Here is a 9,412-nt window from a genome sequence, read left to right as displayed (position 1 = left end):
CCACCCACACACCTGGCTTTATAAATCTCAATCAGGCGCCCGACGCGCTCAGGTAGATGATGTGAGAAGTTCAGTGGTCCGTGTTTGGGGTTGTGGTGTTCAGTAGGACTCAGGGGACGCGCTGCTTATTTTGATATTATTGCGTTTACTTTCTGTAGGTTGTTCGAGGTGTTTTTGTAGACATGGCGGACTGGAAGGTGCCGTTGAGTTATAATTACAGTCCGTCCTACCATGCGTACGCGTACGGGTTAATGTACCAGCAAGCCCCCGAGCAGACCCACACCAACATGAACTGGACCGAGGCCGCGTATGGATCTTCTGTAGGGGTCAGCGGGGGTTACTACACCTCCCAGCCGCAGCAATCTTCTCAAAGTCCTCCCGGGAGTCCTGATTACAGCAGCCCGGTGTCTGAAGCTCATTATCCGGGCTCGGTCGTGTACTACTCCAACTCCAAGGCGCACACGCATTCTAGTCGGCTCTTTCTCTGGCACAACCGGGCTCAGGTCGACCAAGTGGGGAAGGAGCAGGAACAAGCCGGCAGTGACACACCGAGTGACTCCGAGGCTCACACTCCAGGTTCGCTTCTCTTAATTCTATCATCTTCCAGTGCGCTCCGGATGCGCCCCGGAGTGCGCGTCCTCACTCCTTCCTCACTCCCTCCTCACTCCCTTCTCACCCCCTGTGCTCTGTTTCACCAGATTCGTGGAGCACTGGGAGCAGTCGTGAAGGCACTGGTGCTCAGGTGGATCTGGATCTCCCGTGGGTGCAGAAGAATCCAGCAGACAACAGCGGCAGCCCCGACGCCACAGGAGCGGGTTCCGGCGCTCTCCCCGCGGCCACTGAGGGTCCGAGCTGCGCGGTGGTGGAGAGGGACAGCGGAGCGGCCGCGGTGTCCAAAGCATCCGCGTCTCCGGAACCTCCGCCGGCGCAGCAGCGCAAAGCGAAAGCGCGAACCGCCTTTTCCGAGGAGCAGATGAACGCGTTAAACGACCGCTTCAACGTGCAGAGATACCTCACCCCTGCTGAGATGAAGACCCTAGCAGGACTCACCGGACTCACCTACAAACAGGTACATAAATCCAATTAACCAGCCTTTTTATTTAATTAATCTGAATCCTGGATCATGAACTTGTGTGTTGTGTTTGAAGGTGAAAACCTGGTTCCAGAATCGTAGAATGAAGCTGAAGAGGCACCAGAAAGATAACACCTGGGTGTCTGATAGGTACACTGGGACACCTAATGCACAGACTTCACATTCTCAGGTAGGTGGTGGACTTATGGGTGATGTTCTTGCTCCTGGACTTAATTTGAAGTGATGATCTGACATGTTCTTGTCCTTCTCAGTTCCAGGTAGATGCTCCAATGCTGAACCAGGACCTCTATAACAACCCCCAGTTCAGAGACGCAGTGTTCAAGAAGAGTCCCCCCCAGATTCCTTATTACCTGAACTACACCCGGCCCCTGTCCCCGTCTCAGGTCTCGTCCCCCAGACCCTCTGGAAGCTGGCGTCTGCCCCCAGCTGTGCAGCACTACGAGTTCCTCAATCCTTCCAGCTATGTTGGTGGAAACGCTGGTACGAGCGATGTTTGCACTGTTGACCCAGGCAGCAGCCCTACTACACAGATGGCCACAGTGCACAACGCCACACAGTGGTCATCTTGAGCAACTGCACTTGGCTGCCTGTGGTGTGTGTAGTGTTTTGTGTATAGTTTTAAATCAAAGTGCTTTTGATTCTAGTTCAGGGGTTTCACTGGATCTGGCAGGAAGGCTGATGAGTTTATTTTAGGCCCTGATCCACCACGACTGGGATTTTGGAACCTTGTTGTTTGCATGTTTTTAAAAATTCCAATTTTGTACATTCTTTCTGACCGTGGAAATGATTTTGTCTAGTTTTTATATGGAAGATCTATTTTTATAACTTCAACAAACCTTCCAGAGTATTTAATGTCTATCAGGAACCCTTGCTCTTTCTTCTTTTCTTTTTTTTTTTTTTTATATTTGCTCAAGGTGTTTTCTTTGCCCTGGCGCTTTTAGAACCACTCTTGCCTGTGCTACACTTGTGTTGTCGTGGGGTGTTGAGGAATAAATGTTTTTTTTCTGGTGTTCCTGAGAAAAATGTCCTCATATTCATTTACCCCTAAATATGACCTACGACCCATAACCGTAGTCTTTTATATAAACGCGCATTTTTATTTTCTGTAAATCAGCGATGACTCATTTTGCTAGAGCTCATGCGTCCAGGCTAAAGTGTGCTTGAGATAAAGGTTCTGGAGAGAAATACTTTCCAAGTATAAAATGTGAAAATAAACGAATAAATAGATGTGAATGCATCAACTTTCCTAGGGATCATGTAATTGAAAAGTGGGTGGAGCTTATTTAATTTGCTATGGTGTGTGGATGTAGTTCTGCTTCAAGGCAAATCAAGAAGCTGGTCATTTCCTCCATACATACCTGGCGTCGTGTACGGCGAGATTTAACCAGAACTTGCCGTTCCAACAAATTCATGACCAGAGTACGAAATATCGGAATTGAGCAATCCGATCTGCTGCAGATCTGATCTCATGATCCTGTTGTAGATGTCAGAAATATGGACTACAACTGGAGTTGGAATATTTCAGACTGAGGGGTGAATCAGTGTAGGAAGAGAAGCCGGTGATAGGATGTGCTCATGTTTAGTGCCTAACATACAAACCTGTGGGACTCTCCCATCAGCAGCACATGATCTCACTGAGAAAACTTTACAGTGAGCATCTAGACAGATTTATTTTTGAAAAAAACGTGTCTTTATTGAAAAGTTTGTGTGTCTGTACATCTGAAATAAAATCACAGTAAATGGTGACTATAACAGACCATATTGCTCCCATGTCCCACATTCTTCATGTCTGGAAACACAAAACAAAACCCTCATTCGCTCCAGAAACCGGTCAACTCTGCTAATAACAGACCTTACACGAGACGGCTCCTGTTTTTCTTTTGCTAACACTAGATTTAGCCTAGCATAAATAGAACATCTTATCATTGCGACGGTTTCCACTTTATAGTTATAATTCTGCTAAAACGTTATAAAAATCCACTCCTGTGTATTAAAAACAAACCCTGTCCCTTTTGTACATGTAAATATTTACATACAGTGGAGATCCGAATCAATTTCTTCTGAGCACTTCAAAATCTAAAGGAATATTAGCTGGGGGACGTTCCATCGCTCTACTAGCATGGTTTTTATCAAGGCACTTCAACAAAAAGCTCATGGAAAGATGAGAAGGAAGAAGCACGAAAGACGATTACGGAGGGTTTCGTCTGTCAGAAAGCAGTAGGAGGTGAAGGTTCTTCTCACTACGGTCTCTTCCACGGCGCAGGAGATCCAGGTTTTCCTCAGCCGTTCTTCTCGCCGTTTGGGTTTTAGATCAGAACTGCGTTATTTCAGTGAGAGATGAACGTCCACTGGACAACCAGGGAAAACTGGGATGTTCTGCCGGTTTATTAAGAAGATTCGAACCAGGTGCAGATTAACAGCAATAAACTAGGAGCTACTGGAAAGCGGTTTTCCCAAATTTCCATCCTCTTTTTCAACTTTTCAGCAGAAACCTACTCATGGAATCAAAGTGCCAGTGATTCTGAAATGTATTTAGTTAAAGGGTGATCTTCACTGTATATAGTTTTTATACACACACACACACACACACACACACATCCCACAAGCTATGCGTTAAACCGGTTCTGGATTTCCGAGAGCATCAGTTCTGCGGTTCTGGAAGTCCGATTCGCCGTCTGTTCAGAGTAAACATGCAGGTTTTTTTCACTCCGCTGTTATTCAAATAAAAAATATCGTAAGCAAATCTATTATAATTTATCTCGGAGTACGAAGATCCGGTCCGTCTGCGAGAAAAACCTCGGAATTTCCATAAAATCGAAAAAGGTTTGATGACGTGTCCAGCAAGCGAATAAAGGGGGTAGTGCACAAGCGCCTTCTCTTCCCTCAGCCTTCTTCAGTCCATCTTCAGGCTGCGGTAGATGTACCGGATGAACGCCAGCGAGGCGCAGAAGGACACGGTCCCGAGCATGAGCGAGAAGACGAACGCGGTGAGCAGCGAGTAGCCGAAGAACTCCATGCTCTGCACCAGGCCGCTCATGCTCGAGCGATTCCAGTAGTAGAAAAGCGAATAGACGAAGATGAACAGACCGGTGGATCCCGTGCTCAGGATGCTCCTCCACCACCAGCGGTAATCTTCACCCGACAGCAGGAAGTAGGTCAGCGCTACGGAGATGCAGGCTCCGACGGACAGCAGGATGGCGAAGACGCAGAGCAGGATGCCGTACAGCGTGTACTGCTCTCGACCCCAGACCGTCGCGAAGATGTAGTACAGCTCCACCGAGATGGCGCTGAGAGGACGGAAAACAGACTTAGCACAGGAAAGATCTCACACACACACACTTTCTCGCTCGCTCACGTCGGGTACCTGAAAGGCAGGAATCCTCCAATGGCCATGTGCACAGCCGTGTGTTTGTACCAGGGCTGCACTGGGATCTGCCGTGGAATGTTGCGCGTCCGACACGGAGCCTGGAAGCTCCCGGCCCGGTTCTTACCCACGATTCCCCCGATGACCGTAAGGGGAAAACCCACTAGCACCCAGGCGCCCAGCAGGAGGAGCACCGTAGATGCTGGGAGAGCCTGCGTGGAACCGCTCCACCAGTGCACGGAGTTCACGACGCTCCAGGTCAGAAAGAGAGGCGCTGAGAGAGAAAAAAAGACCTGATGAACAAGGAGAATAAAGGCCTGGAATACACACCCTGTTCCAGCATAAGATCTTACCGGAGAACAGTGTGGAGGTGAGGATGATGTTCCACACCCAGCGCTGTCCATGGATTTGGGTGTAGAAGCTACACGAGCAGTATCCCGACACGCAGCTCGTCAGCGCGTACAACACGATGGCCGCCGAGTTTATGGCGCCGTGACGATGCACGTTAAACATCCCCAGCAGCGCCATGATGATAATCCCTAACGGTGCAGAGAGAAGAGGGTTAGATCTTATCGAGAAGGAAGTCACTCTGTGTGTGTGTGTGTGTGTGTGTGTGTGTGTGTGAGATCTTACCGCTGGCCAGAGTGAGGAACTGCGCTCCCACTCCCAGTACTGCACACAGCAAGCTTTTGTACGGTGGGAATCGAAAGACATCGGTGTGAATGATCTTCCAGCCGTTATCGCCCTGGTCCAGATCGTCACAGGTCCCATCTTCTTCTACGTTATATCTGGAAACGGTTACACGTACGAACATCATTTACGTTCTACTACAGTCTGAGGAGCACTTCCCGAAGGTCACGGTTATTAGAACCGAATTCTTCTGATTCCTCAACTTTTCGGAGGTCTGATGTGGACCTGGGAGCCGGCGGATCTTCATTTCTAATTTCAAAGCATTGTGTATTAAAGGTTGATTGCTAGGACTGTCTGCAAAAAAATCCATACAGATAGTTTTTCCGGGTTGTGTTATACAGTACAAGAGCGGCCTCTAGAGGCGAAATAATATTGAAGCGACACAAGAGGATCTTTTAGTAGGAGAATATGGCTGGCCATTAACAACCCTGATTTATAATGCATTATTTACTTGCAGCCCTTTTGGCCTTCCATAGGATAAAGTTTGTGCACATCTGCCCTTGTTCCTCTCCTCCACTCCCATCCGTCTTGTAAAATCTTCTCACCTGGCAAAGTCGTTCTTTAACACCCTCATGAGGATGATGATCACAAAGCCCAGCAGCAGCACCACCAGCACCAACGAGTTGATGATCGACAGCCAGTGGATCTCCAGAGTCTTGGGAAAGAAGGAGTAATCTCGGAGGCGCTCGGCTCTGCGAGCGTGGGATAAGGGGCTCTCGAACCAGCGCACGCTGTAGGTGTGGGTCAGAGAGAGACCTCCGCTGTTAGGGTTTGCCCCGTCACCTCCACCCTCCTCCAAAGGCACCGGCTTTACGTCTTTAACAGACACGTTGGCGAAGATCACGGAGTTGCCGTTATACTCAATATTGAGGTCCAGGTGGGTCCACAAGCCAACCTGAGGAAAAAAAACAGGAACATTCATTAGACCAGGGGTTGTACAGATCATCTGATCAGATATCCTGTACAAACATATTACACCATGATACAGCACAAGTGAAAGAGAACCTTTAACCAGATTTACAGTCAGACAGACAGACAGACATGCAAACAGACAGACAGACAGACCTTGTGACTGTGAGGCAGGAAACCGCTTTCCTCCATATATCCTACAAAGCCCCAGATTGGAATATCATCGAGGACAAATTCGAAGTAGTACAGCTCTTCAATTGCTTCTCTCAACTGGTCCACCTACAACAACACCACCACCACCACCACCACCACTATCAACTTAATATAATATTAGAATAATAAACAAAACTTCACATTGCAGTTCCACCGATTCATCAGTTTTGCCACATTTTTTAAAATCCATACCGATAGTTTTTCCAGGTTGCGTTATACAGTACGAGAGCGGCCTCTAGAGGAGAATCACCGATACCACATGCCGTTTATTTGAAGGGTCTTTTTTATTATTATTTAATTTCTAAGGAACCGTTTTTATTTATTTTTGATTCAGTTTAAATGCGTGTATTTTGTTGTAATGAAGTACTATTTTACATGCACTACGTTTTACGAGTGTTACGTTCTCACGTGATTAATCGGAAGGAGGTCCGAGTGTGAACAATACCTCTTTCTCCGACAGTGAAAGCTGACACAGCGTCTGTCTCTCGGTGTTCTCCCTGAAGCGGATTTTGTATAAAGACTCTGCCATCCGGTCTCCATCCAAAACCTCTCCCAGGCTTAAGGCTTTATGGCGCACCTGTGGAGGGAACGAGGTCACTGTAAAGACTACGGTACAGCGTCGGAATCCGTCACATGGAATTAAACACCACGCTCACCTCTTTGGGTCTGCAGACAGGCAGCGTGTAATAATGGTAGGTTTCCTGGGGGTTATTATACGGTCCCACTTTATTGACGTAAAGCATGACGGGATCGCCTTCCTTGTAGGTGGCCGTCCAGGCAACGTGGGGAAACAGGCACAGGAGAAGCAGCCGAGGAGCTGCGATCCAGCTGAGGGTCACCATCATCATCCCTGTGTCAGAAAAATACGTGTCTCAATACTAAACAGTGACTCAGTGTTTGCACAGACAGATGCTGCAGAAGTGAACCAGCAATGAAATCAGCCTCGTCCCTCTCCCTCAGCAGGAGAACACGAGTTTTGTGTCTTGAACTGCGCACACTGTTTTGCATACCGGTTTCCAGAGATCATCAACCCCAGGATCCTCCTCAGCTTCTCACCTACATCACTGCTTGACTGAATGTTTGCACTCAATAAATTTTCTTTGCAGCTGTTTATATATAGACAGAACTGCTGCTCACATACTCGGAACTCCAACCAGTCCTGCGATCAGGAACTCGCTCTGATGTTTCTGATTGGAAGAATTCGCAGCACAATGGGAAGCGTATGCAGGAGGAGAAGCCGGATCTCACTCAAAAGATTTGCCCACCCACCCACACACACACACACACACACACACACACACTCAACAGAGTTGTATTGCAACAAAGAAACCACCATAATCAAGTTATGCTTATGCTTCTGGAGGCAACCACACACAGACAAAGCACTTTGACAAAGCCATCAAAATAACCAGCATCCACACACTCTACTGTTTACGACCCACCACCCAATGAGAGTCAAGCAGCATTAAAGCCACGCCCCCATTTCTTGAAAAAGAACATTGCATTCCATTTTTCCGCTAAAACCAGCACCCTAAACCCTTATCCAGAGTCTGGGATATGGATATGCAAATCGATTCAAATGAGTCATATGACGTCACTATGAGACTTTCAGCTACTCTTCTGGAGCAGGAAGTCAGGAAGACTTTCCCTTGAAAACCCCGGATGATGAAGGATGAATGGGTCACGTGTCGGACTGTACCTGCAGAACACCAAAACAGGTCCAATAGTACCTTCACTTACAGCCTCTGTTCATCCTTCTGACTTCCGGTTCTGGTTAAACAGCTCTAACCATCATCCAGATGTTCTCCTGAACCGGGTTCAGACATATACTGAATCGTATTAATTCGGTTTAAGTGTGTGTCTAGCCTGGTGTGTGTGTGTGTGTGTGTGTGTGTGTGACCCGCTCCATACAACGCAACAGAAACCTGTTTCCGGCGGAAATCCAGCTTCTGCTCTGAGCTCCTGGAACCGAACTGCTCTTCTCTCTCTCTCTCAGTCCCGTGGATCAGAACCGGAACTCCTGCAGCTTCATGTCTGAAACTCGGGGTCGCTTTCACACAGATCGGTCAGTAGAGGATGAAGATGAAGAAGAGGAGGCGTGCTGCTGCTGCTTCTCCTGAATCCACGTCACCTTCTAATCAAAATAGTGCTTATTTCCGGGATGGGCGTGGCCTAAGAACCCGCCTCACCTGTTTGGACACTGTCACGCCCCTCCCCTCCAGCCCTTATTAAAATGTTCTACTATTAAAATACTGCAAAAATACAAAAATATGTCGATTAAAAGCCTGTTTTTATTATTATTATTGTTGTTGTTATTATTATTATATTCATTTACACACTTCCGGCTTTTCGTCTCTCAGCGGCTGCCTCGGATTTCGCGCATGCGTGTTGCTGCACTCGGACCCGGAAGTCTTCCTGTGGGCTTAAGGCGGAGACTCCTACTTCCGACATTTAGCGCGTTCGCGGTCCGAGGAGTCAGTAATAAAATAAAATAAAAAATCTTATTGCAGTAACAAATAAACATCAACCAGTTTTAAGTGATTTTACAGACACAACAAACCTCGAAATGTTGCTTAATAAAAAAAATCACGCAGCTTCAAAAGATCTATTTTATTATTATTATTATTATTATTATTATTATTATTATTATTATTATTATTATCACCATTGCAAACAAGAATTGAACAATAATTAATCATTTCTTTATTATTTTTATTTTATTAAACATTTATGAAAATTTCACTAGAAAATGCCACCGGTGCAGTTACACGTTTATGCCCACAAGATGGCGCCAGTGGTATTCAAAAGTCTGAACACGGTATTTTTATTTATTTATTGCAAACAAGAATTTAACAATAAATACATTTTTTAATTTATTTAGCTAATACTTATATTTATATTATAAATTGCATTGCTTTATTTGTTTGTTCATTTAAATCTATTTATTTATGTATTTCCCCCCAGACATACTTTCTTTTTTTTCTCACACTTTGTCCTATATGTATGTTTGTGTGTAAAAAAAAGGGAATATGATTATTAAATTGGCCATTACTTAAATGCGCTTTAATATCTTATCATTAATAAAATCTCTTATTGAAATTCGTCAACATGAGCGCCGCCATGTTGGAGTGACGTCACTAACT

General features: G+C 46.2%; 2 protein-coding genes across 4 annotated transcripts; one reads left to right on the top strand and one right to left on the bottom strand.

The window, feature by feature from the left end:
- Positions 1 to 39: 39 nt before the first annotated feature.
- nanog (nanog homeobox) lies at positions 40 to 2,330 on the top strand. Its single transcript, XM_046846466.1, has 4 exons — positions 40 to 576; positions 699 to 1,069; positions 1,149 to 1,262; positions 1,345 to 2,330. The coding sequence occupies exons 1-4, from the start codon at positions 183 to 185 to the stop codon at positions 1,660 to 1,662; spliced, it is 1,197 nt and encodes a 398-aa protein (XP_046702422.1). The 5' UTR covers positions 40 to 182; the 3' UTR covers positions 1,663 to 2,330.
- A 430-nt stretch (positions 2,331 to 2,760) lies between these two features.
- tm9sf1 (transmembrane 9 superfamily member 1) lies at positions 2,761 to 8,563 on the bottom strand. 3 transcript variants are annotated; one of them, XM_046846454.1, is made up of 9 exons: positions 8,195 to 8,563; positions 6,926 to 7,119; positions 6,715 to 6,846; positions 6,213 to 6,335; positions 5,693 to 6,042; positions 5,091 to 5,245; positions 4,811 to 4,996; positions 4,458 to 4,731; positions 2,761 to 4,380 (listed from the first exon to the last, which is right to left on the bottom strand). In XM_046846454.1, exons 2-9 carry the CDS (start codon positions 7,115 to 7,117, stop codon positions 3,987 to 3,989), a joined length of 1,806 nt encoding a protein of 601 aa, XP_046702410.1. In that variant the 5' UTR covers positions 7,118 to 7,119; positions 8,195 to 8,563; the 3' UTR covers positions 2,761 to 3,986. The 3 variants fall into 3 exon arrangements, with proteins under 3 accessions (XP_046702410.1, XP_046702412.1, XP_046702411.1); XM_046846456.1 differs by lacking the exon at positions 8,195 to 8,563 and adding an exon at positions 8,000 to 8,180; XM_046846455.1 differs by lacking the exon at positions 8,195 to 8,563 and having other exon boundaries at positions 6,926 to 7,993.
- Between the last annotated feature and the right edge of the window lie 849 nt (positions 8,564 to 9,412).

The sequence above is a fragment of the Silurus meridionalis genome, chromosome 4, assembly GCF_014805685.1.
Source record: "Silurus meridionalis isolate SWU-2019-XX chromosome 4, ASM1480568v1, whole genome shotgun sequence".
NCBI classification, from domain to species: domain Eukaryota; kingdom Metazoa; phylum Chordata; class Actinopteri; order Siluriformes; family Siluridae; genus Silurus; species Silurus meridionalis.
This window is presented reverse-complemented; position numbering and strand designations above follow the sequence as displayed.

Excerpts from the sequence above, each read along its gene's own strand:
- tm9sf1 (XM_046846454.1), bottom strand. The coding sequence starts at position 7,117 with ATGATGATGGTGACCCTCAGCTGGATCGCAGCTCCTCGGCTGCTTCTC. Across the intron at positions 6,043-6,212 it reads TCCTGCCTCACAGTCACAAG|GTTGGCTTGTGGACCCACCT; the intron begins GTCTGTCTGTCT and ends TTTTTTCCTCAG. Across the intron at positions 4,732-4,810 it reads CACCTCCACACTGTTCTCCG|CGCCTCTCTTTCTGACCTGG; the intron begins GTAAGATCTTAT and ends TTTCTCTCTCAG.
- nanog (XM_046846466.1), top strand. The coding sequence starts at position 183 with ATGGCGGACTGGAAGGTGCCGTTGAGTTATAATTACAGTCCGTCCTAC. Across the intron at positions 577-698 it reads CTCCGAGGCTCACACTCCAG|ATTCGTGGAGCACTGGGAGC; the intron begins GTTCGCTTCTCT and ends CTGTTTCACCAG. Across the intron at positions 1,263-1,344 it reads CACAGACTTCACATTCTCAG|TTCCAGGTAGATGCTCCAAT; the intron begins GTAGGTGGTGGA and ends TGTCCTTCTCAG.